This window comes from Podarcis cretensis, assembly GCF_951804945.1.
Source record: "Podarcis cretensis genome assembly, chromosome: 9".
Lineage (NCBI taxonomy): Eukaryota > Metazoa > Chordata > Lepidosauria > Squamata > Lacertidae > Podarcis > Podarcis cretensis.
The window spans coordinates 73,634,669-73,662,345 of NC_137178.1; the positions used below are offsets into that span (position 1 = coordinate 73,634,669).

Sequence of the window (27,677 nt, forward strand, 5' to 3'; positions counted from 1 at the left end):
AGGGATAGCATCTCTAGCCTCCGTGGGGCAGCGGCTTGTGAAGCAGGCTGCGGATATCTTCCCGAAGCACCGGCCACTCTGCTTTCAGCGCGCCCCGCGCTCCGGGAAGCAGGCTGCTATCCGCAGCTGAGGGTGCCCTGCGGCACCTCCCACGGGGCTCCCTCGGCTGCGGATATCTGCCCGCCGGCGAGGTGCTCTGGTGCTACAGATTTATGAAGCGATGTGGCCTTGCTATGCGCACCAAAACTAGAACCGCACAAAAAATGCCAGAAGAATATGAATCTAAGATTATGTCTTTTCATAACTTGGTAATTGATGCTAGGAAGAGAAATGGATTTGCCATCAAATAGGACTGTTGATCGGAAAGGTGCCAAAACTATCGTCGTGAAAACCTCCGGACATGAGAAAACCCATTACACAGTTGTGTTGTCTTGCTGTGCAGATGGCACCAAATTGCCACCCATGTTAATTTTCAAAAGGAAACATTTCCAAAAGAAGTGATTCCACGAGGAGTTGCTGTAGATGTTCATGAGAAAGGATGGATGGACGAAAATGGAATGAGAGTATGGGTTAAAAAGTGTGGTCCAAACGTCGTGGAGGGCTTTTGAAAAACCTGGCTTATTAGTACTTGACCAGTTTAGAGCACATATTAGCAAAACTACAAAAAAGCGCTTTAAAGAAGTGAAGTCTCATCTAGCTATAATTCCTGGAGGTCTTACCAGCCAGTTGCAACCTCTTGACGTTTCCATCAACAAACCATTTAAGATCTTTATGCGAGAAGAGTGGAACAAATGGATGGCTGCTGGTAATCATGATCTAACACCCACTGGACGAATGAAGAGGCCCACTATCACTCAAGTTTGTGAATGGGTGAAAACATCATGGCACTCGGTGAAGGAGGAAATCGTTGTCCGGTCATTCAAAAAATGTGGCATTAGCAATGCTTTGGATGGAAACGAAGATGATATTTTACATGAAGATAGCGAAGAAAGTGATGTCAGTGATTGTGAGCAACTGAGCTTCATAAATTCTGACTCTAGCAGTGATGAGTTCTTGGGGTTCACAGAAGACTAGAAGAGTACTCAAACCTTAAAGTCTCTCTTCATTTGTTAGTGACAGTGATGATGGTTCTTAATGCCACTGTTGACTGCTGTTCACTTTACATGGCTGTATTATGATTCTGATATACTGGTTGTTTATTAAATGCAGCAGTTTATACAACATTTGATTCAGAATATTTTTTACTTGTTTTTCTCCTCTAAAAACTACGGTAGGTGCGTTTTTAAAAGCTCGGGCTTCCCCCACCCCAGCCCCGCGGCTGGGGGGGGGGGATATATTTTTTTTCTTTATTTCCCCCCAAAAAACCTAGGTGCGTCCTATGGGCCGGTGTGTCCTATAGGGCGAAAAATACGGTAAATAATAGTGAGAGGCTCACACGAGCCTGCAACCAACTATCTGCTGTGCATGTAAGAAGGGGATTGTAACTCTGCTACATAAAGGAACTTGCTAACGCAAGTTAGGAAGGATAGTAATAAATAATATATTCTCTCCTGCCCCTCATTCCCACAATCAGCACAAAGGCAGGATTCAGAAGAAAAGACACTCAGAAAGATAACGGATCCGGCCCCCGGGCCTTAGGTTGCCTACCCTGTGCAAGACCCAGTACATCTCCGGTTCACACCACCCATCATTCGGTGACTGGCTTTAGCTTCTGCCTTCTGCGGCTTCTGCCAAACATACTGCTCTGCTTTCCTTTGGACCACATCAATGAGGTTGCCATCCGGGCAGCCCTTCCACACACACACTGCCCAGGCTTGCACCCTGGGAGGCCACTTTGGTTCTGCTAACACAGAAATTTGACTTCATCCCTGGAGGCGCACTCCATTGTCTCTTGAGACAGACAGATGCCAAGAGCAGTGGCTTCAAAAAGGATTTTGAGCACCAAGATCCCCAAGGATTGCCATTTCCTGTGGCTCCTGGGCTTTTTCCTAGGAGCAAGAAACCCTGGTAAACTAAAGGTGACAAACCTCAACTTTGCTGCTGCTACTTGGATAGTTTCAGCAAGGGGGCCAGATGCATAGCTGTCAACTTTCCCCCTTTTTAAAGGGAAATTCCCTTATTCCGAATAGGATTCCTCGCAAGAAAAGGGAAAAGTTGACAGCTATGGAGATGTTCTGGAGACGGCTGGTTGCAGAGAAAGGGTTGAGGGTATTGAGCTTTTTCACTTGCGCAGGCATAGGCAAACTCCGGCCCTCCAGATGTTTGGGACTACAATTCCCATCACCCCTAGCTAACAGGACCAGTGGTCAGGGATGATGGGTATTGTAGTCCCAAACATCTGGAGGGCCGGAGTTTGCCCATGCCTGCACTTGCGCTTCTTTATCTCTTTATCCATCTTTTGCAACCTTGAGAAGACGACCCGGCATTTAGATAACGCAGTAAGAAAGTTTCAAAACACCGTTTTATCAATTACTGCTAATCGTGCAGTCTGTAAAGGGATTTAGTAAACAAGCAGAATGTATTTGATATTTGACACCATTTGACACTTTGTAAAGATTACCAAACTACTGGGCGGATAGGGAGAATAAAGGATTCCTAATGATTTGCTAGGGATGCGGGTGGCGCTGTGGGTTAAACCACAGAGCCTAGGACTTGCCGATCAGAAGGTTGGCGGTTCGAATCCCCGCGATGGGCTGAGCTCCCGTTGCTCGGTCCCTGCTCCTGCCAACCTAGCAGTTCAAAAACACGTCAAAGTGCAAGCAGATAAATAGGTATTGCTCCAGCGGGAAGGTAAACACCGTTTCTGTGCGCTGCCCTGGTTTGCCAGAAGCGGCTTAGTCATGCTGGCCACATGACATGGAAGCTGTACACCAGTTCCCTTGGCCAATAAAGCGAGATGAGCACCGCAACCCCAGAGTCAGCCATAACTGGACCTAATGGTCAGGGGTCCCTTTACCTTTACCTTTAATGACTTGCTAGTCAAGTGTAAAAAGCAATGGGTTCATAATACTGGTAATCAAATAACAGTATCTCAGTGGAAACGCAACCTTCAAGCTGCAGTAGCAGTTCATATGAAATCATATGTCTACAAGTGCTGGTTAGATGGTATCTTGCCATGAAACAGATACTATGATGAGCATAATATGGTGATAAAAGTGCTATAAGAGATATTGGTTATTGCCATTGTTGGAGATCTTGCTATAAAATTCACTGTTGGGAAAGGGAAGGGGACATGCAAAAATGGTCACAGATACAATAGGCTATATTTTCCTAAATTGATTTATTTTATTTTATTTATATACCGCCTTATACCTGAAGGTCTCTGGTTGTACTTTCAGGATATCTGGAGTGGAGGGAAATGATATGGCTTTGATATTAATATTTCACCTAGAAAAGAAGCAAGGTGCTGGAAAAGAAGACATATCAAATTTCTGAAAGGGCTTAATGGTTGCCAGTACTATGGTTAACGGATGAATTAACAAAACTTATTTTGTAAGCTTAGCAAAGGAAAAATACTTTTGAATTGTTTTCACTGAATGTGGGACGTGTTTCTTTTAGAGGAGAATCAATTTGTAGATTATCAAGTAGCATCGAGCGGCTCCCACACAGTCATATTATTTGTACTGTGTCATGAAATGGAAATTGTAATCTTATTTTATTTCAGTAAAAAAGTGGGATTTTAAAATCATGGTAAATTCCTTCTTTGAAAATCTTCTAGCATGATTCCTGCGCTGGACCAAACAACACCAAAGGAAGGTTGCTCTTATTTATTTACTATTCGGCAGACTTCTAAAGGTAAAGGTGAAGGACCCCTGACAGTTAAGTCCAGTCGCGAACGACTCTGGGGTTGCGGCGCTCATCTTGCTTTACTAGCCAAGGGAGCCGACGGTTGTCCGCAGACAGTTTTCCTGGGTCATGTGGCCAGCATGACTAAGCCGCTTCTGGCGAAACCAGAGCAGCACACAGAAATGCCGTTTACCTTCCCGCCAGAGTGGTACCTATTCTAATCTATTCCAGCTCTACAATATCTTTTTTTTTTTGAAGTGGGGCAACCAGAGCTGTGGGATGCAGGTGGCGCTGTGGTCGAAACCACTGAGCCTTGGGCTTGCCAATTGGAAGGTCGGCGGTTCGAATCCCCATGATGGGGTGAGCCTGGGCCTTAGTTGGCCTACCCATGGACTAGATGACCTTTGGGTCCCTTCCAAATCTACAATTGTGTGATTCTATGATTCTCTCATCTTCATCAAGGCAAGTATAGGGAGTGGATTTGTGGAGACCTTGCTTTGATCCTTTGATTAAACTAGTGTACATTAGTGGATCTTGATTCAAAGAACAATGGCAATGCTTTGCAGTTCTGTTGTTTGGGTTCCTGTCTCCTAATACTTAACATCCTTCAGCGGTGGGGTTTTGTTTTTTTTTTTAAAAAAAAAGGAAAAAGGAAAGCCTTACCAAAGCGGAATGGCCAAACACATTTCATCAAATGTAAAGAAATCTCACGTGAGTTGAGCTTTCCTGCTGATTTTAACATATGCAGGCACACCTTGAGGCAGTAGGAGACTGCTGCTGTGGTGAACTGACATTTAAAATTTCATGTGATGTTTATGGACCTGGGGTGAAGTTCCAGTAGAGCCTGAGACATAATGTAAAGAATTACTATTTTAGAAATATCCTGCTAAAATCTGAACTCTTGTGATCCTACATCTTAATTATGTAAGTATTTGGTAGCAAAAATGTCCTTTGTGTGTTCAGACCCAGAAACCTCCTCCCTAAACAAATTCACCCTTGACTCAAATTTTGGTTTGGTTTTTGGCAGAATTTAGGCCACAACTTTATTGATTACAGAAAGTGACTGGTTGCATAGGCTCTGGTTGAACTAGCTCCCTGCCATGCAGGTAGCGCTGACCCAGAGCACCATAAGGGTGAACACCTGGATAAGTGGAAAGCCGGGAACGGGCTAACTCCGCCACCCAAATGTCCCCCTGGACTCAGGCACGGGCACAACCCCCTCACAGGGGTTGACCAAACCATCGAGCCCCTGGATTCCTTTAACAGAATACCCTTCACATAGGGATGGCGAGAGCGTTCTCCCATCCCTATCACCTGAACCAGAGCCTATCCGCAACCTTACAAGTTGTGACGATTTGCTACGCGGCAGGCAAAACCAAAATGGCAACAGCAAATCAGCCATGTGGGGGAAATTCCTGCCGTGCCCCTGTCCCAACGACAGACGACAGCATAGCAACGTCAAGCGCAAAGCCCTAAATATAGGGAGAGGTGGGCGGGTGTTCCGAATGCATGCACCGAAAGAGGAAGCTCTGGGTCACGTGCATGGGCATAAATAGGGCCCTCAGACCGTTTGGAGTGCGTCCCATTGGCCAGATTACACCCAGCTATGAAGGACCTACCAATTGTGCGTTGTGGCTTACCAGTTGTACCCACCCACAACACTGGGTGTTGGTTTTCAGGTCTTACTGGGGAGGGCCCAATTTCTGAGTCAATTTGCCAGCAAATGATTTACATTTGGCCTAGTATCATTTGTTAAAATGCCCTAGACGTTTTTCATGGTTTCTCACACTGGAACAGCGAGTAACTGAGCTTTTTTGGTAAGTAGTTGCCTGGGATGCCGCTGTGTGAGTGGAAAGAGCTGGATGATTTTGTGCATTTCAGTTATGGTGATAACTGCTAAAGTGGACACTTGTTACAAGACAGCTGTGTTTGGCTAGAATTTTAAGTTATTCATTAAATCATAGTTTTCTCTAATTGCTTCAGTGGCAGCCAAACACTACCCGATGGAATGTGAGAGCAAACAGATTTGTGTCACACTCCATCTTGATGTTTGTTTTCTTAAATGGGTCTGCCCTCCAGGGACTCTCATAGAAATTTCAGGAGTTTGCAGTGGGTTATAGTATTTAACAATTGGCTTCTGTGAATGGAGGGCTCTCTGATGCCTTTGACTTTACTGTTACGACCCCATGTTGTGAAACTGAGAATATAATGAGCTGAGGCCCCACTTAGTGAGGGCCAGGGAGACTGTTGCCCGCCATCTTTCCTGGCTTCAGATTACGTGTGATTATTCCCTAGGATCAACTATATTTTTGGTTAATTAACCTTTTTTTCTTTTCATGGTGAGTGACTTTTGTTACACACATGGCCAAGCTGGAACTTCATGGATTTTGGAAAGCATTTTGGCACTTCCCTTTTCAAGATTTTCAACAACCCTTGTGTCGTCTTTTCTTCTAACCTCGCCAGTTCACGGTGCTGTAACACCTAGTAACACCTGAGGGAAACCGCAGAATCCTACAGGCTGTACTCTGCCCATATGACGGTACCAGTAGACAAAATCCTGCAGCCCGCACGTTCTATGTAAATCGAGCATGTTGAATCATTTGCCTTACTTTGCATAATTCATTCTGGTTTTCCTTATCAAGCAGAGTGTAAAGCTATTCAGGGAACAAAAGCTCCGCGGTAGCTAGTCATAATCTTACTTAGCCACCTTTCTGGCTTTTGAGATTTCAACCGGCATAGCCATGCTGGTTAACTCCTTCTTGAGCATATTTTCACAGCTATAAGGACCAGAAATTAAGGATTATTATTTTTTGAACACAATGTAAGCTGAGAATTGACATAGGAAACTGCCTTATACCAAGTCGGGGTATTTGTCCACTTAGAGTTTCAGACAGAAGCCTCTCCTGGCCCTACCGAGGGTAGCTCTACCACTGAGCTTTGGCCCACTGCAGGATGAACTATACTCTGAATTCTACACCTGTCCGGGGCTGGGCAGAGGAGGAATGGTGGAGACCACCTCCCCACCCTGACCCTCCCAGGGAAGAAGAAGAGGAAGGCAGTACAGTGGTGCCTCGCAAGACGAAATTAATCCGTTCCGTGAGGCTCTTCGTATAGCGGTTTTTTCGTCTTGCGCAGCAAGCCCATTGACAGTTTAGCGGATTAGCGCTATTAGCGGTTTAGCGGCTTTTAGCGATCAGCTGTTAAGCGGCTTATCAGCGAATCAGCTGATAAGTGGCTTAGTGGCTTAGGAAAGGGGGGGGAAGGGGAAAAAACCTGCAGGAACTCGCAAGACATTTTCGTCTTGCGAAGCAAGCCCATAGGGAAATTTGTTTTGCGAAGCGCCTCCAAAACGGAAAACCCTTTCGTCTAGCGGGTTTTCCGTCTTGCGAGGCGTTCGTCTTGCGGGGCACCACTGTATAGATTTACAACAGGGGTTTGCAAGAGATCGCATCTCAGAGGCAGATGAGGGGAAAAGTTGGAAGATCATGGGAGAGCCAGAGCAACACCCGGCTGACACGTTGTCATTAGAAAGCATCCCAGAACCTCCATCTCCCAGAACCCGGCGAGCCTTAAAAGTAGGAGAGCAAAGAGCTCAAAGACAGAGGGCACATAGCAGGACCCATAGAGGAAATGATGAGAATGAGGAGTGAGGGAATGGGGTGGGGTGGGGTGGGGGTGGAGATTCATTTGGGACAATGCCATTATCCAAGAGGCTGGGTTCTATAACCTCTCTCTATAAATATTGAAATAAAAAAGGACTGTAAGAAACTTTTCCTTGTCTTTATACAGTGGTACCTTGCAAGACGAATGCCTCGTAAGACGAAAAACTCGCAAGACGAAAGAGTTTTTCGTTTTTTGAGTTGCTTCGCAAGACGGATTTCCCTATGGGCTTGCTTCGCAAGACAAAAACGTCTTGCAAGTTTGTTTCCTTTTTCTTGAAACCGTGCATTCAGGGGGTCAGTTGCGACTTGACTTCGAGGAGCAACTCATAGCACGCGGTGTGGTAGGCTTTTTTGAGGTTTTTGAAGACTTTGGTGATTTTTGAAGCTTTTCCAAAATCCGTGCTTCGCAAGACGGAAAAACTCGCAAGACGGAAAAACTCGCAGAACGAATTAATTTCGTCTTGCGAGGTACCACTGTACTTTCCTGGGCAACCAACCGGGAGCCGCTGACAGCATCTTGACAACACCCAAAACTATACCCTTCTTTTGTTATAGTGTATGCAGCTGCCTTTAAGGGATATGGGTGGTGCTGTGGGTTAAACCACAGAGCCTAGGACTTGCCGATAAGAAGGTCAGCGGTTCAAATCCCCGTGACGGGGTGAGTTCCTGTTGCTTGGTCCCTGCTCCTGCCAACCTAGCAGTTCGAAAGCACGTCAAAGTGCAAGTAGATAAATAAGTACCGCTCCGGCGGGAAGGTAAACGGCGTTTCCCTGCGCTGCTCTGGTTCGCCAGAAGCGGCTTAGTCATGCTGGCCACATGACCCGGAAGCTGTACGCTGGCTCCCTCGGCCAATAAAGCGATATGAGCACCGCAACCCCAGAGTCGGTCATGATTGGACCTAATGGTCAGGGGTCCCTTTATGAAGCTGCTTTTAGTTGCCAACCAATAATAGGAAAGCGAATTTGGAAGCTACAACTTTTTAGGGAAATGATGTGTGGTGCACATCTAGTTACAGATAGGTAGCCGTGTTGGTCTGCCATAGTCAAAACAAAAAAAATTCCTTCCAGTAGCACCTTAAAGACCAACTAAGTTAGTTCTTGGTATGAGCTTTCGTGTGCATGCACACTTCTTCAGATTCAGATGTGTGTATCTGAAGAAGTGTGCATGCACACGAAAGCTCATACCAAGAACTAACTTAGTTGGTCTTTAAGGTGCTACTGGAAGGAATTTTTTTTGGTGCACATCTGTTATTAAGCCTCACATCACAGCAATTTAATAACTCTTCCTTGAAACATGTTGAATCCTAAGATTTTGTTATCTAGTGTGAGCTGACTTCATGGAGTATATAGGCTATAGATGGGGCTGTGAGTTTTCCTGCAGAAATTGAGGCAAAATGGAAAATCAGATTAGACCCAGCTTAGGTGTCCCACTGTGTGTCATGGGAAGTTGTGAAATGCCATCTCTTATCATTGTGTTAATTTGTCAGTTAAAGTGGCAGGTTTTTTATGTTCACAACTGTTTGTTAATGCTTCTCAGCATGCAAGTGTTCAGAACAGCATGCTAAACTCAGTGGATAACACCGGCTTATAGATACACAAAGCAGAGTCACACCTGTGCAAATTGAACTCTAAATTACTACTTCACCACAAATACTGGGTTGTGCTTCGGCTGTTTGATCTATGCAGTTGGGGGGAGGGGTCACATTATGGAAAGGGAGAAGTTGTTGCTAGGAGTTTTTTTTAATGGGCTAGACTTGAAAGATGTGACTTGTGCTGGGAGGTTCTTTTGAAATAATTTACTTATGAAAGTGTAATGGTGAAATGGGCTTCAGGTATTTTTCAATTTTTTGTGTGTGACAAATATTCGAATTAACATTTGAGTGCTTTGAGATATTTCCAAGCAAATAATCTAACCATGCAACAGTATTCCCTGACACCAGGACAGCACTAAATGTTTGCAGTGTTCGATTTTTTGCTACACACACACACACTCAGGGGAGAGGGAGAATTGTAAACAGAACTTGATTCTTTCCTCCCTCTCTTTTTCTTTTTCTTTTTTTTTTTGCAGAGTGGCTGCAATTCATAGCATATTCTTCAAAAACTTTTTTTTTAATTTTTTTGCTGTGATCTTTAGCAATGACTTCCTCAAATAGCAACTCATGTGAATAGACACTATGGCACCTACAGAACTGCAGGCTGTCTAGGGAAAATTTCTGTGCCATATTCCATGGGTACCCCCACTGCTTCCACTCATGTAGACAACTTTTGCAACTGACAGCTCTAGGTTTAATCAGAGGGAATGATTAAGGAAAGTTCTTGTTGAAGTCACCTTGTCATCTCCACCTTGTCTGTTCAGTTCTCTTTTCTAGTTCCGCTGGAAAGGAAGAAAATGCCAAACATTGTGCTTCTGCTTTGATGCCATGGGCCCACACATTCTCTTCTGTCAAATGAACATTGCATATAATTTGGCTTTTAGTGCCAGTTGAGAAGAACACAAGCCCAAAGCTGCTTTCTTTTCCATTCATCATAACTCCCAAGCCTCTAGTCCTACAGCCTTCTGATATTTTGCAGGTTATTTTTCTGGCTGCACCTCTGTGATATGTGCCATTTTCATAATAAAACTGCCGCTTGCAAAATTGATGGAGGGGGAGCAAATCCATTTTTAATGATCCCCCCTCTATGTTTTTAGCTTCTTTTATTTTATCTGTAAGCTGCATTGAGTTCCTGCCAGGGAAATTAAGGTAAAGTTAAAAGGACCCCTGACCGTTAGGTCCAGTTGCGGACAGCTCTGGGGTTGCGGCTCTCATCTTGCTTGACTGGCCGAGGGAGCCAGTGTACAGCTTCTGGGTCATGTGGCCAGCATGACTAAGCCGCTTCTGGCGAACCAGAGCAGCGCACGGAAACGCCGTTTACCTTCCCGCTGGAGCGGTACCTATTTATCTACTTGCACTTTGACATGATTTTGAACTGCTAGGTTGGCAGGAGCAGGGACCGAGCAACGGGAGCTCACCCCATCACAGGGATTCGAACTGCCAACCTTCTGTTCAGCAAGCCCTAGGCTCTGTGGTTTAACCCACAGCGCCACCTGTGTCAGGGAAATTGGCAGGGTATAAATAAGTAAATAATAAATAAAATCATGCACTCCCACCAACCTGGCACAAAAGCTCCTGGACCTGTTTGTCTGTAATTTGGCATACAATATTCACTTAGGAGGGGTTAATATGCCTGCGAATTTCATTCATTTCCGTCAGATGGGAGAAAAATATGGCCATTTTTATTTTCCCAAAGTGACTGGGATAAGCATGAAGCTTTATTTTTCTGAATCTGGATTTAGACTCTGAGTCAAGTTGGAGAGCCTCCAAAGCATTTCAGACAAAATCTTGTTGTTGTTGTTTAGCCGTTTAGTCGTGTCCGACTCTTCGTGACCCCATGGACCAGAGAACGCCAGGCACTCCTGTCCTCCACTGCACCCCGCAGCTTGGTCAGACTCATGCTGGTAACCTCGAAAACACTATCCAACCATCTCATCCTCTGTCGCCCCCTTCTCCTTGTGCCCTCCATCTTTCCCAACATCAGGGTCTTCTCCAGGGAGTCTTCTCTTCTCATGAGGTGGCCAAAGTACTGGAGCCTCAGCTTCACAATCTGTCCTTCCAGTGAGCACTCAGGGCTGATTTCCTTCAGAATGGAGAGGTTTGATCTTCTTGCAGTCCATGGGACTCTCAAGAGTCTCCTCCAGCACCATAATTCAAAAGCATCAATTCTTCGGCGATCAGCCTTCTTTATGGTCCAGCTCTCACTTCCATACATCACTACTGGGGAAACCATAGCTTTAACTATACGGACCTTTGTTGGCAAGGTGATGTCTCTACTTCTCAAGACAAAATCTTACTCTATTCCAAAGCACCAAAGTAAGACTGCAGTGCTATGGCAACTTAAAGGTAAAGGTAAAGGTACCCCTGCCCGTACGGGCCAGTCTTGACAGACTCTGGGGTTGTGCGCCCATCTCACTCAAGAGGCCAGGGGCCAGCGCTGTCCGGAGACACTTCCGGGTCACGTGGCCTGCGTGACATCGCTACTCTGGCGAGCCAGAGCCGCACACGGAAACGCCGTTTACCTTCCCGCTGGTAAGCGGTCCCTATTTATCTACTTGCACCCGGAGGTGCTTTCGAACTGCTAGGTTGGCAGGCGCTGGGACCGAGCAGCGGGAGCGCACCCCGCCGCAGGGATTCGAACCGCCGACCTTTCGATCGGCAAGCCCTAGGCGCTGAGGCTTTAACCCACAGCGCCACCTGCGTCCCTCCTATGGCAACTTACCTGGGAGTAAACCCCAATGAGACTTACTTCTTGGTAGGCATCTATGGGATTTCATTGTAAATGTTGTAGAAGATAAGCTAATAGCTTTATAAACCTGGTGACTTCACTATATGCTGTCTTGTAATCTTGGAGATGTCATTTTTTATTACAGTTTCCCCCAGTTCTTTTCTAGTCCTGTTCTATTCTATTCTACACACATGTGATTTAAAAACAATAACATCACCTTCAGTCCACTGGGGCAAAGGCACTCCAAATCAAAAATAGCTTGGTCTGTGACATATGCTTTCATTTAGCAACTCAGGTTATTGTTGGTTCCGAGTAGCAGATAATTCATTCTCCTCTTGCCTGTCTGCGGCCCTGAATTGTAAGGAGTCAAAGCGTATTGGAAACCAACCTTTCTTCAGTGTTGCCCATCATATGTCTATCTAGATCTATGGCTTCGTAATAAATAAAGGCAGGACTCTGTGGTATAAGAGAGGTTGCATTGCTGCCAAGAATTCTGTGCATTCTGTGGAGTTGTCCCTCCTCCTGCGTAGTCCTACTCATATCATGTTCTGACTCAGTTTCTCACAAATCAAAACAGATAAAACCTAATTCTCAGCATAATGACATGTTGCAAGCTTAACAGGTGCCATTGGGGTAGGTAGGTAGAGTAATAACCCTTTTCGTTCTTACAATAGACAGTTTCACCTTAGTGGATCTAGCAAAACAACAGGGCTACATCACGTGTAGGCAAACTGAGGCCCAGGGGCCGGATCCAGCCCAATTGCCTTTTAAATCTGGCTGTGGACATCAGCATGTTTTTGCATGAGTAGAATGTGTCCTTTATTTAAAATGCATCTCTGGGTTATTTGTGGGGCCTGCCTGGTGTTCTTACATGAGTAGAATGTATGTTTTTATTTAGAATGCATCTCTGGGTTATTTGTGGGGCATAGGAATTCGTTCATTGTTTTCTTCAAAATATAGTCTGCCCCCCCCCCCAAGGTCTGGGGGACAGTGGACTGGCTCCCTGCTGAAAAAGTTTGCTGACCCCTGTGCAACATCCTCCCTGAGGTTGCATTTTAGATTTTGCCATATGGAAGATTTCCTGTTTGAAAGAGACTTAGCAAACCTAAGTGGGAATAAACCAAGAAAAGGCTATTTTGTGCATTTTTGATACTTCCTGATGGCATGTTCACCATGCCCTTTTATCAGTCTCAGAAAAGTATTACTGTCTCTGAATGTGCAGAGTGTCTGTTCCGGAAATATGTTTTTTTCCATTGCATTATAGAGTACTGCTGCAGTAGTTTCCTTTGCCAGAATATGGTGATGCAACAAGCCAGATTGCATGTAATAAGATTATTTGCTCCATGAAAGGGTAGCTTGTTTCAAGCACTTGATTATTTCTCTCAGTGGTATTCTTTTTAAAAATAAAAAAGTTCACACAATACTGGAGGTTCAAGTCTTTAATGGGTTGATTTGTCTAAATGTCAGTGTAATCATACTGACATTTCCGGAAACATAAATCCCCCTTGAAATTGCCTTTTTGGGGCAAGCACACAAATAGGGCATAAAGAGACAGCCATTCTCTGTTTTCATACCAGGTATTCATACGTACAGTTATTCTCAACAAGGAAGTTCAGTTTTGTTACCACAGTGAATAGCCATTCATAAACCTAATCCCTCAAAAGGGATCAATTCCTTTCTTTAAAAATCATATAGATTAGGCACTATTGCATCTTGTGAGAATTAATTTAAGTATTCATTGTTGAAGAAGTACTTCGTTTTTTCTGCCGGTACTTATTGTCAATCCATTTCACCAGGTGATCCCAAGCTGTCGTTTTAGTTTACTAGTGAGCATGCACACAGAATTACATGCACAGAGAATTACAGGCGATATCTCAGAGTGCTTTGAGAGATTTCATATAGTGCCGATTCAGGATTTTGTTTTTCTTTTTTTAAATGAAACCTGGAACCATCTTTCTTGCAGAAAGCTCAGATGGATTCCAAGTTGGAACCTAAACAAAAATGTAAGTTAATTAATAAGGCACTTACAAAAATGGTGTTGTGCTCTGAGTATCAAGTAGATTTTCTGGCAAGAAACTGGATGAGTATCGTTAAATAGAAAACACATTGCTCCTCACGCCAAGCCTTCAGATCTTGCTGCCTGTTTAAACAGACATTGTTCCAGAGATGGCATCTAGCCATTCTCCAAAACGATATGAAGCAAGCACTGGCGCTCAAGCCAAGCCATATCAAGAGATATGTGGAACAATGATCAGCAGGAATATAATCCAGGCTGCTGCTTCAGATTTTAGGATAGGCCCCAAAGATTTCAGTTCACGTGTGATAAGGGATAAGTTTCAAAGACTTGCAATTGGATGTGCTCAAGATTGAATTGCGTGTCAAGGAGCCCCAAGACACCCCTGAATAAAAACACGGTTCACACATCATTTTTGTTTAGGTTTTTAGCATAATTTTGGCCACAACTTTATTGAATTACAGTATGTGAGTGGTTGCTTAGCCATTGGTTAGTGACTATCTGTTCCCACTTGGAGGTAGGAACAGAACTGACAACCACACCTGTGTGGAAGTCAGTAAGGGTAAACAATTTTGGGGAGAAAATAGAGCTGGGTGTCAGACTCCCACCTCTCCCCAAATGCTCCCATGGGCTCTTGCATGGCCCTAGCCCTTTGTCAGGGATACGGACAAAAGCATGGCGAGCCCCTGGATTCCTTTAACGGAATTCCCTTGCAGCAGCAGCATTGGAGGGGCAGGCACAGCCAATCCATGCCCCTCCACCAACCAAAAAATTAAACAATGCCTAACCGCAACCTAGGGGCCCAGGTGGCGCTGTGGGTTAAAGCCTCAGCGCCTAGGACTTGCCGATCGAAAGGTCGGCGGTTTGAATCCCTGCGGCGGGGTGCGCTCCCGCTGCTCGGTCCCAGCGCCTGCCAACCTAGCAGTTCGAAAGCACCTCCGGGTGCAAGTAGATAAATAGGGACCGCTTACCAGCGGGAAGGTAAACGGCGTTTCCGTGTGCGGCTCTGGCTCGCCAGAGCAGCGATGTCACGCTGGCCACGTGACCCGGAAGTGTCTCCGGACAGCGCTGGCCCCTGGCCTCTTAAGTGAGATGGGCGCACAACCCCAGAGTCTGTCAAGACTGGCCCGTACAGGCAGGGGTACCTTTACCTTTACCTTTAACCGCAACCTTACAGGTTGTGACGATTTGCTACGCAGTAGGCAAACCCAAATGGCCCCAGCCAATCAGTCAAATGGGCTACCTACCAGGACCCTGCCCCAAAGCAGACGACCCCATGACAGGCATAGCAAGGTCAGCACCAACAAACCCTAAGATCATGGCCACTGGTCCCATCACCTCCTGGCAAATAGAAGGGGAAGAAATGGAGGCAGTGAGAGATTTTACTTTCTTGGGCTCCATGATCACTGCAGATGGTGACAGCAGCCACGAAATTAAAAGACCCCTGCTTCTTGGGAGAAAAGCAATGACAAACCTAGACAGCATCTTAAAAAGCAGAGACATCACCTTGCCAACAAAGGTCCGTATAGTTAAAGCTATGGTTTTCCCAGCAGTGATGTATGGAAGTGAGAGCTGGACCATAAAGAAGGCTGATCGCCGAAGAATTGATGCTTTTGAATTATGGTGCTGGAGGAGACTCTTGAGAGTCCCATGGACTGCAAGAAGATCAAACCTCTCCATTTTGAAGGAAATCAGCCCTGAGTGCTGACTGGAAGGACAGATCCAGATCCTGAAGCTGAGACTCCAATACTTTGGCCACCTCATGAGAAGAGAAGACTCCCTGGAAAAGACCCTGATGTTGGGAAAGATTGATGGCAAAAGGAGAAGGGGACGACAGAGGACGAGATGGTTGGATAGTATTCTCGAAGCTACCAGCATGAGTTTGACCAAACTGCGGGAGGCAGTGGAAGACAGGGGTGCCTGGCCTGCTCTGGTCCATGGGGTCATGAAGAGTCGGACATGACTAAATGACTAAATAACAACAACAACAACAACAACGGGCGGGTAATCCGATGTGCGCAGCGAAAAGATGAAGCTCAATGCTGAGCACAGGGACCTATATAGCACCCTCATCAATCCAACAAAATTGCAACCATCAATGTCCCCCAGCAACATTGGGAGTGCCCAATCAAATTCGTGGCCATCCAAACTAACCCGCCCGGCAACAGGGGATGTCATGGTTGCTCCCACCACAACATGTGCTCTCCATGAAGGAGAACCCGCTTTGCAAAAGCAAAACCAAACTAAAGGGGAAAAAATTAAGAGCATTTGTTGTAGTTGCTTTTTAAAAATATATATATACTATACCTCTATGAACCCAAGCTCTTGACACAAGTCAGCCATTTACCCTTTTTAAAAGTAATGTTACTGAGACCTTTGGCATGCATATTTCACCACAAAACTAGCTCCTCTTACACATCGGGCTCTGAAATAAAGTTTACATATGTATACCTCCCCCAAACCCAGTGCTTATTAAAATCCATAATTTGTTTTTATTCTTAACAAAACATAATGATAATTCTTGAAATAGTCTGGCCGTTTTCAACAATGCAAGAGCCAAGTTAAGTGGAACAGAAGCATAGAATAGTGGAATTGTAGAGTTAGAAGGGCTCTCCAAGGATCAACTAGTCCAACTACTTGCAGTGCAAGAATCTCAGCTAAAGCATCTGTCACAGATGGCCCCCCAACCCAAGAAGGACACCCACAATCATATTTCCCGCTTTAAAAACAGAATAGGAGAACACTTCGATCCACAGTGCTAGGGCAGGAGGCACTTGGCATTGTTTCCCTGTCTCATTTTCATGATGAAAATTGCCATTCTCTCCCCAGGATTATTATTATTTATTTGTAGGGCAAATCATACAGATACAGTGGTACCTTGGTTCTCGAACAGAATGCGTTCTGGGAGTCCATTCAACTCCCGGAACCATTCGAAAACCAAAGTGCGGCTTCCAATTGGCTGCAGGACCAATTGGAAGCCGTGCCAGATGTTTGGCTTTCGAAAATCATTAGAAAACTGGAACACTCACTTCCGGGTTTCAATCATTTGGGAGCCGATTTGTTTGGAAGCCAAGGCATTCGGCTTCCAAGGTACAACTGTACCACCAACAAGGGTTGCCCCTCACATAGTGCATCAGTAGTAGCTTCCTCGGGAAATCACCAAACGTGACCTTCATGGTCTTAAAGACCTTTTGCCTTGGCCTCATCCAGCAAGGGGAAACAGCCTTCTGCATGTAGATGCACACTGGAAACATATCTGCCTGTAACCAGACCCCAAAGAACTGACTGACTGTGCCTTTTGAGTGGTACCTCTGGTTGAGAACGGGATCCATTCCAGAGGCCCATTTGCAACATGAAAAGAGCGCAACCCGCAGCGGTGCGTCTACACACGCATGGGTTTCTATTCACCGCTTCTGCGCATGCGCATGATGTCATTTTGCGCTTCTGCGCATGCACAAGCGACGAAACCCGGAAGTAACCCTTTCCGGTACTTCTGGGTCACCGCGGGACGTAACCTGAAAGAACATAACATGAAGTGGACATAACATGAGGTATGACTGTACATTTAAAGTCCACAGTTGTTACCCATGACTCACAATGAGAGCATGATTGCAGTAAAGAGCTCTTAAAGAGGCAACTTCTTCATATTATGCATTAAGCTGAAATTGCAAAAGAAAAAAATATGGGGGTAATTTAACAGTTTTAACAGTCAAACTTTATATCAGCAGTGCAGAGTAATTCTGCATCATCCAGCATTCAGACGTTTCGAAATACGGTAACAATGAAATCCAGCATTTCTCTAAAAATCCTCTAAATAATTTTTATTTGAAGAAGATTCATGACAGAAAATAAAAGGAAAAAATTAACATGGACTAAATGGAGTGCATTTTTTATGGAAGAAAAATTGACGTGTAGTAGATGTCAAAGATCACTGGTCACTTCTCCTTTCCTGACCCTTCTGTCTAGTTTCTTCTGCTCTTTCCTTCCTTTTGTCCTATGCTTTAAATGCATTTTTAAAGTACTTTTCAAAGTATTAATTTTTTGGTCCATTATTTCAACGTTTGAGAGCAGGAGTGTGCTATGTGAAAGGAGTGTTGCCATGGTAATATCTCATTATTGCTGAAATGGAAAATAATTACTTTGCCAAAATCCCAGGTAACCTGTCAGTGCCTGAGTTGAGGGTGCCCGGGGGGGGGGGGGGGGCGCCTTGACTCTTTGTTGGAAAAGTGGAATTTTAAAAACCGTCTTTCCTCCTTATAATTATACTTCCCCACCCACCCCGCTTTGGTTTCCTACACCATTTGGCTCCGAATGCCATTTGGCATCCTGGCAAATATCAGAACATATGATTCTAATTGGGAATAGGCCTTCCCTACCAAACTTTTTGCAGTCAACTGACTTCAGTTTCTCTTCTTCTTCTTGATTTAAAGCATGCCGAAAACATCTGATTAAAAATCTGGGATGGCTTTCAAATTGCAATAGAAAATGGATGTTTATACTTTTTTCCATGTAGAACTCCACAATTGAATTACTACACTTTCCAGCCACTAGAATTTTTATATTTATGCATAAATGAAAGCAAGAAATACATGACTTGACCAGAAGCCGTGTGAGTTTTGTTTCCCCTGGGGCAGAAGTTCTCAAACTCTGCTGCGGAACCACCACTTGAAAGCTGCTGTGCGGTTTAGCAGACCACTTACTGATTTTCCCTTTGCATCATTCAAACCTGCGCCATGTTACAGAGATCCTGAGCTGTAAGGGAGGGCCTTTTTAGCCTTTTTGATAAATTTGATCTTTGTCCTAATGAACTTGATCTCTTAATTGTGAGGGTGTGTAGGTGTGGAAACAAATCAAATCAAGAGCAGTACCAAATACATATACTTTCGACTCTTCCACAATCACAGTTTGATAACATCTGCCCAACAGTTCTCTTTTATTTTTTAATAAATATTTTTATTGGTTTTGACAAAAACAAATCCAAAATAATAATAAGAAAAAGCTTTTACCATATCCATATACGAGATTCTCTGAATCTCGCGACTTCCCTCCGTCCCCTGCATGGGTCCTTAAAATAATTCTTCTGAAACTACATCTCATTACATTCTCCACATTTTCCATTTCTCTAATTTGTCCATATTTTTCATTTCTTTATCAGTTATTTTTACAGTCCAGCTAACTTGATGTTGTTGTTTACAATGGTCTGCTAAGTAAATTAGAATTTCCCCCCATTCTTTTTTAAAGTCCTTATCTTCTTGATTCCTGAGTCTCCCAGTCAGTTTTGCCATTTCAGCATAGTCCAGCAATTTGATTTGCCAATCTTCCTTGGTCGGAACTGTTGGTTCTTTCCATCTTTGGGCTAGTAGCATCCTTGCAACTGTTGTCGCATACATAAACAGTCTTTTCTGGGCTTTTGGGATATTGGAAACTGTAATTCCCAACAGTTCACAAAGCCCAATCAAACTGACTGACTCTGAGAATCTTCCAGTTGTTTGCAGGACTCTGACTAGCTGAAAGAACCACACCTAGAGGTGTAAACTCTCTGGAAGTTTTGAAGCCATGGGTTGCGGGGCGAGGATCAAGTTTATATTGCAAACGGAAATTTGTGGCTAATGGAAAGATATGCAACAGTTGCTTATTTTTAGCACCCTTCACTTTATTTTATCATTTATTTATTTATTTTATTTGTCAAATTTCTATCCTAGGATCACAGGGTGGTTTAAAAATATTAAAACACAAAAATATGACCAATAGCCACATTGTTACTTTAGGAACACAAAATGTATAAATTGGTTTGCCCACAAAATTATAATGTTTGGTATATCAATGGTACATTTTATTCAGTCAATATTTACAAATTCAAATGACCTTTTGAATGCTTTGTTAAAAATGGAGCAACGAGCAACTGAACTGCAAGGAACTAGTGTGTCTTTGGTTTTGCCAACTTATGAGGATCGGGCAAAAACAATAATAAAAAAGAACCTATCAATATTATTATTATTAATATGCATTTTGAAAATCATTATCTCTTCTTCAGCGTTAAGCAACCACAAAGCACCTATTTTCATTCAAAAGTGCTGAGAAAGACTACATGGAACTTGATCAGCCTCAGAGCATCACTATCAGTTTCTGTTTCTTCATATTTGTTACCATGGACTTCTAAAAATTGAAGGTTTACCTGGATTGAAAAAAGCTTCTCTACCTTTTAGCATATCAGTTCATTTTTTGATTTGAGCATTTCCAAACATAGGCCAGTTTCTTTTATATGCTTCAGAAGATGGAAGAACCTAAAGCAGATGAGAAGCAGAAGGAATCAGAGGCTGTGTTGTGCAAAGAACTTGTCACCATGTTACAATATGTTTGGCAGAATCCCAGACTGCATTCCTGGTTAGGTTCTGTGCTCACCAATGTTCAAAAGTTTAAAATATACTTTAGGCATATTTTTCAGCTCCTTCGTGTTACTATGTACAGTGGTGCCCCGCAAGACGAATGCCTCGCAAGACGAAAAACCCGCTAGACGAAAGGGTTTTTTGTTTTGGAGGCGCTTTGCAAAACGAATTTCCCTACGGGCTTGCTTCGCAAGACGAAATGTCTTGCGAGTTTTTCCGACTTATTTTTCCTTCCCCCCCCCTTTTTCTAAGCCGCTAAGCCGCTTATCTGATAAGCCGCTAAAAGCCGCTAAGCCGCTAATAGCGCTAATCCGCTAAGCCGTCAATGGGCTTGCTTCGCAAGACGAAAAAACCGCTAGACGAAGAGAATCGCGGAACGGATTCTTTTCATCTTGCGAGGCACCACTGTATACTTTAGGCATATTTTTTCAGCTCCTTCATGTTACTATGTACTTCCTTCCACTCCCAGTCTCTTGGGGCCTGTTCAAGAAGACAGAAACATATCCACCTACAATGGCCACAAGCAAAAAGGCACCGATTCCTACTCCCTTCTCTTGTGACGATGGTAGTGCCCCCTAAAAATGCATCTTCCTCTTGCATTTGAGGATTGTCATTTTCGGGACTTGCTTGTCCTTGGCGTACAGGAATTGGAACGATCTGATTCTGCACACCGGTGTCCCGAAAAGTCTTCCCAATTTATGTGAATCATTTTGGGTCACCTTGTCTTATTCTCATCTTATTCATCTTTCTCAAAGAAAATATTTCACTATGCACTTTTCTCAACTGTTTTGGGAGGAAATTAAGACTTTGGGTGGGGAGAAATGAGGGAGGAAAGCTTTCTCGTCCAATTTTTTCTCCCCCTACCCCCAGGCCTTCACACCTGTACCCACAGCATCACACATTCAGAATGAGGTGCAGAGGTACATTCATTGATGCCATCTAGTCTCTTAGATGCCCAAAGAGGTCTGCCACCAGTGGGAATTGTGTTGTTGTTGTTTAGTCGTGTCCAACTCTTCGTGACCCCATGGACCAGAGCACGCCAGGCACTCCTGTCTTCCACTGTCTCCCGCAGTTTGGTCAAACTCATGCTGGTAGCTTCGAGAACACTATCCAACCATCTCGTCCTCTGTCGTACCCTTCTCCTTGTGCCCTCCATCTTTCCCAACATCAGGGTCTTTTCCAGGGAGTTCTCTTCTCATGTGGTGGCCAAAATATTGGAGTCTCAGCTTCAGGATCTGTCCTTCCAAGTGAGCACTCAGGACTGATTTCCTTCACTACTGGGAAAAACAGAGCTTTAACTACACGGACCTTTGTTGGCAAGGTGATAGTCTTAATGGCTGTCAATACTCTAGCTGGATGTTCAACTTTATGGTAAAGTCCTTTTTATGTAAGCCCTTCTCAGTCGTTACAATTTTAATAGTTTAAATATATGTGTACAGTTTTACTTCTATCATTGTTTAAATCAGGGGTAGTCAACCTTTTTATACCTACTGCCCACTAATGCATCTTTCTTGATGGTAAAATTTCCTTACCGCCCACCAGTGCTCAATGGAAGGAGGATTCAGCTTGTGCCGTAGAACCCGCTACCGCCCACCTAGAATCTTGAAACACCCACTAGTGGGCAGTAGGGACCAGGTTGATAACCCCTGGGTTTAATGTTTTAAAATTATTTTTATGCGAAATGATTTATAATGAATTGAAAAGGATGTTTAAGATAACCTTTGTTAAGAGACCAGAAGCTTTTTTGCTAGGCATTTCAGATCAAGATTTGCCAAAGCGTGTTCTCTACATGGAGAGCATGTGTTGCGGTGGGGTCACCCCCTCTTGGTTACTGGGCGGGACCATTTGGATGACCATGGCTGTGATTGGACCAATTTGGGTTGTTGGGGAGATTTTGATGTTACCATTTAGAGGATTGGCCCGAAGGTCATATATTCTTGGCCCGCAGCTTTTTCGGTCTCTTTTTCTGCATCGGATCACCCGCCCACCCTCCCTAATTTAGGGCTGTTGCGTTTGACCTTGCTATGCCTGTCATGGGGTCGTCTGCTTTGGGGCAGGGGCCTGGTAGGAATTTTGTCCATTTGGCAGATTGGTTGGTGCCATTTGGTTTTTGCCTACTGCGTAGCAAATCGTCACAACTTGTAAGGTTTGCGGTTAGGCATTGGTTAAAACTTGGTTGGTGGAGGGGTAAGGGTTGGCTGTGTCTGCCCCTCCAATGCTGCTGCTGCTGCAAGGGAATTCCGTTAAATCCAGGGGTTTGCCATGCTTTTGTCTGTCTCCCCGGCAAGGGGCTAGGGCCGTGCAAGCCCCTGGGAGCATGCGGGGAGGGGTGATGGTATGGTGCTCAGCCCCATTCTCTCCCCAATATTGTTTTCCCTTACTGGCTTTCACTGGAATCTGGAAGTCAGTTCTGTCCCTGGACAGGGACAGATAGTCGTAACCAATGCTTAAGCAACCACTCACATTATGTCTTTTAATAAAGTTGTGGCCAAAATTATGCCAAAAACCTTAAACAAAAATTCTGTGTGAATTGTGATTTATTTAGGGAGTGGCTTGGGGACCTCGACACACAAAAGATAAGAAAAAACTATTTATGTATGCCACAACAGCGGCTAGGAGTCTACTAGCCCTAAGATGGAAAACTGATGAAATACTAACAAAGGCCCATGGCAATAAAAACTGATGGAATATTTTGAAATGGCAAAGCTAACTAAAAGACTTAAAGATTGGGAAAATAGAAACTTTAAAAAAGACTGGGAACCTTTTATGTTGTATTTACAGAAACAATGTAAGGAAATGGACTCACTAGCAGGGTTTGACTAAAAACATTTACAACCAGCAAAATAATTGTAGAAAATATAAAGATGAGGTTAAAAGGATAAGAATATAACAATGGTTAATGTAAAGATTACTATACTTAGGGACAGATAACAAGCAGGACAAGTTAATATGTTACAAACCAGAAAGGGAAGTTGGGGGAAATTGTTGGGAGTGAGGGGCGGCGGCTGCAAATTTATTTTGTGATTATACTATAAGATGTAATCTTGTTAAAGATGAAAAACCCGATAAAAATTATGTTAAAAAATAAAATTGTTTTTATGTTTTCACTTTTATGTGTAAGCCACCTTGAGTCCCATCACGGAAAAAGGGATGTACAGTGGTGCCCCGCAAGACGAACACCTCGCAAGACGGAAAACCCGCTAGACGAAAGGGTTTTCCGTTTTGGAGGTGCTTCGCAAAACGAATTTCCCTATGGGCTTGCTTTGCAAGACGAAAATGTCTTGCGAGTTGCTGCGTGTTCCCCCCCCTTTTTCTAAGCCACTAAGCCGCTTATCTGCTTATCCGCTAAGCCGATAAGCCTCTAAAAGCCGCTAATAGCGCTAATCCGCTAAGCCGTCAATGGGCTTGCTTCGCAAGACGAAAAAACCGCTAGACGAAGAGACTCGCGAAACGGATTAATTTCGTCTTGCGCGGCACCACTGTAAATAAATATAACAACAACAATAACAACAACATCGTCTGAAGCATATTTGGTGGGGTGGGCGGTTAGTCCTGTCAGGCAATGTTGGATATCACCGGTGTTTTTTTCTGGGGGTGGGACGTGGGGGGACTCATACCCCTAAACATTCTGTGAATTGAAGTTTGGCCTCATTGAGGGGCAGTATTTCAATATGAGTAGGAAAAGGAGAGTACCCCTAAACATTTTTTTAGGAGGGGAAAGTGCTGGATATCACCCATATACTTTGTGGAGAGAGAGAGAGTTTTGGTATCTCAAAAGTTCGATTGACAATGCACTGTCCAGGTTTAGAAAATTTATGCTTCGGAGCTGATCTAGGGTTGCCATATTTTGAAAAGTAAAAACCAGGACACCACGAAATTGTTGAGTTTTTTGTTTGGTTTTGTTTTTTTAAGACAAAACTCTGCTTTTCCCCTCGGACGTCAGTTGAAATCCGTATCACAGCCCTAAGCTGATCAGGAATTATTTCACTGCGGGTGTCTTCTAAGATGGAAGTGAAATTCACAAAGGGAAATAATTGTCTGGAAATAATTTTTTCTGAAGGGTGTGTGTGTGTCATTAATATTCTTTTCTCAAGGGGGCCAATTAGTAGGGAAAATCACTGCATTTGGGATTCTAATCTTGAGATTATCATTGTAATTTTCATTGTTTTTAAGGGGCGGTGGGGTGGTTTGGTCTTGGATACAATAATTGCAGAAATATGTGGTTGGTAGTGGTAGCAATAAATAATAATAATAATTATTATTATTAATAATTTACTAGTAGTGATAAATAATAACTGTGGGGGGTTATTTTGTTTGTTTGATATTATGTTATATATTTTTGTGTTTTTATATTGTATAATCGCCCTGTGACCCTCGGATGAAGGGCACTATAGAAATTTAATAAATAAAAAGAAATAATAGTACTTACGATGCTGATAACACCACTTAAAGTGCTATTACAGTGTTAGTGCAGTGCTTATTCTAGTGTGATTTTACATTGTTCGGTGGCAGATTATTTATAAATATAAAATAAATATTATATAAAATTAAATATACTATTTATTTTTAAAGTTTTTTTAAAAAATAAAAAAAATGACTTAGCAACCTTACCTTATGCACCACAGGAACAGATCGTGGGGACAAAGTGAACTGGTAGATTATGGCTTAGATTATGGTTCAGATGTGTGAGCTCCAGGAGACAGTGGATTTGATGGACATTGGGAACGCAACCGGGAAAGGGGGGAGGGAAATTTGGAATCCAAAGGGTGTTAAATTATATTTTATTCTTTTTTTAATTCTTTTATGTTAATCTGTATCTTATATTAAAGAGGGGAACTCGTGGAAGGGAACAGGTCGATTTTAGGGGATGGGAAAATATTTTTTAAATTGGGTTAATGATAATAATTTTAAAATTTGGGGTAAGAATTTGTTGAATCTATTTGAAAGAATTGGAATACAAGAGGGGGTGGGGAGGGGGAAGTCCTGGAAAGATGATATTGAAAATAAGGCCTTAAATTTGGATGTTTTTCTTTTTTTTGTTATATTTGAAAATCTTTAATAAATATTATTAAAAAAAACAAAAACAAAGTGAACTGGTAGAACTGATGGTGTGAGGTAATTTTTGTGGAAACAGCAGCCAAGGCTGACCACTTGTCATACAGTTTTTACAATCCTGGGCAAAACACTATGTGACCAGGCTTAGCCAAAAATTAAGCCAAACTTGGAAGTTGAGGGATGCCAAAAATTGGTTGAGTTTGTGTCTTAAATTGTGTTTTGATTTAATGCAGAATTGCTGTTTTACGGAAGGTGCTTATTTCTACAAATTTGCAAATGAGATTCTTCTTTTCAATACCCAGCCATACTGAATTACTTACAATAGTTTTCCATAATTTTTCTTCGCTGAGAATATATTTTAAAAAGAAAGTGCACTTGAAGGGGGAAAAGAAGGCAAATTACAACTGATTTCTTTCTGTTAAAAGAATGATTTCTTCCCTCATAGGACAGTGACAACCTCTGGTGGGATGCCTTTGCAACGGAGTTTTTTGAAGATGATGCAACCTTAACTCTTTCATTTTGTTTGGAAGATGGACCAAAGCGATACAGTAAGAGGCAAATGCATTATAATATTCACTTTTGCTTCGTTGTATTTATACAGTCTCAGAGCGCAGCTGAAGCATGCCACTGTCATGACACTCTTTCAGTGTGTATCGAGTTGCAAATAATAGCTTGCCGTGGAGAAGAGCATTAGACTTCAACTTTAGACTTCAACTTTTTTTGCTCAGCTACGAAGCTAACTTGGGAAAGTCACTTGCTCTTAAATGGTGTCACAGGTTTGAGAATAAAATGAAAAAACCCCTTGGATGATCGGTGGGATACAGATGAAACCTTTTGCTCAGAAAAATAGGCATTTTGAAATACATACTCATGCTCTGATCGTCGTCTGGGGCCTTGTGCAAAATCCTCTGGATTGCATTGCTATACTGATAAAGACCTGGTAGTTGTTTTATTTACATCTTTAGTTAGTTTTAAGATTTTGCTGTCTCAGTCCTTTGTTAGTTTTGTGTTGCTGAATTTTCTTAAATGGATATTGTCAATTTGTTAATTTGAATATCTATTGGATTTCATTTTGAGTCTCTTCAGAGAAATGGGTATGATAGAAAAATATAAAATAAGCCTTTCTTCTCTCTTTTTTGGGGGGAGGGTGTGGGGCACTGGGCTAGAGAGATGTTTGATTAAACGGTTACCTGGGAATGATTGAGTATAGAATACCATACCCTCCAACGTTCCTCAGATGAAAATAGGGACATTTCTCACTCTGCTGCAACTGACCCTCAGTCCCCCATTTTTTGCCCCCTCAGCACAGCGTTTCCTATCAGAAGAAGGGGGAGTCCACTAACAGGATATGGCACCCCCCTACACCGTCCTGAGAAAACTCATTAATCCCGGTTTTCTTTGGTAGATTTACAAAAAAGAAAAGCATTCACCAGCAGATAAATTTTAGAAAGGGGCAAGATTAGACGGTGATGCATACAGTCATACCTCAGGTTACAGCTGCTACAGGTTGCATTTTTTTTTTTGGGTTGCGGACCGGCGAAACCTGGAAGTACCGGAACGGGTTATTTCCGGGTTTCGTCGGTCGCGCATGCGCAGAAGCGCTAAATCGCACTTTGCGCATGCACAGAAGTGCTGGATTGCAACCCACGCGTGCGCAGGCGCGGGTTGCGAACATGCATCCCGCACGGATCACGTTTGCGACCCGAGCGTCCGCTGTAAAGCATTTTTCAAAAAACGAAAGATGGACTCATTTTGTTCCGCACAGCTCCTCCTTTCTTTCCGCCCAGGGTACCCCTGCCCTCTGCCTCCACCTCAGAGCCGGCGTATCATGTGAGGGCCGATTGTGGTGGCGTCAGCCTCTCCTCCTCTTCACCTGCTCTCCAGCGGCCACTCGGATCTGCCCAAGAGAGGAGAATGGCAGTGGTGGCCATGGAGAGATCAAGGGATGCTGCCGCTGCTCCTGCCGCTCAGGACAAGTGCTGGCTCATTTTCCTCCCCAAGTTCGGCAGCGGCACTGGAGGGGGAAATAGGGACATTCCGGGATCAAATCAGAAGCTGGGATGACTTTTATAATTCTGGGACGCTTGGAGGGTATGGAATTCTGGAAGTGGGTGGGGATTTTGAGTTAGAAGAATAGGCCTGCATAACAACAACAACAACAACAACAACAACAACAACAACAACAATAACAACAATTTATTTATTTATACCCCACCCATCTGGCTGGGCTTCCCCAGCCACTCTGGGCGGCTTCCAACAAAATATTAAAATAGTGTAATACATCAAACATTAAAAGCTTCCCTAAACAGGGCTGCCTTCAGATGTCTTCTAAAAGTCTGGTAGTTGTTGTTCTCTTTGACATCTGGTGGGAGGGCGTTCCACAGGGAAGGCGCCACTACCAAGAAGGCCCTCTGCCTGGTTCCCTGTAACTTGGCTTCTTGCAGTGAGGGAACCG

The 27,677-nt window shown here is 43.6% G+C and overlaps 1 protein-coding gene and 1 long non-coding RNA gene across 6 annotated transcripts in view; one reads left to right on the forward strand and one right to left on the reverse strand.

Moving 5' to 3' along the window:
- Nucleotides 1–27,677, forward strand: part of LDB2 (LIM domain binding 2) — a 237,886-nt gene that overhangs the window by 74,824 nt on the left and 135,385 nt on the right. For 4 of the 5 annotated variants that reach the window (XM_079991703.1, XM_079991701.1, XM_079991702.1 and 1 more), the window contains exon 2: nucleotides 25,668–25,770. In XM_079991703.1, coding sequence (XP_079847829.1) covers nucleotides 25,668–25,770 — 103 coding nt within the window. Of the gene's footprint in view, nucleotides 1–25,667; nucleotides 25,778–27,677 lie in introns of all 5 variants that reach the window. The other variant, XM_079991705.1, reaches the window with a different exon arrangement.
- The window catches only part of LOC307224699, a 476,766-nt gene that overhangs the window by 17,947 nt on the left and 431,142 nt on the right, over nucleotides 1–27,677 (reverse strand). The window lies entirely within an intron of this gene.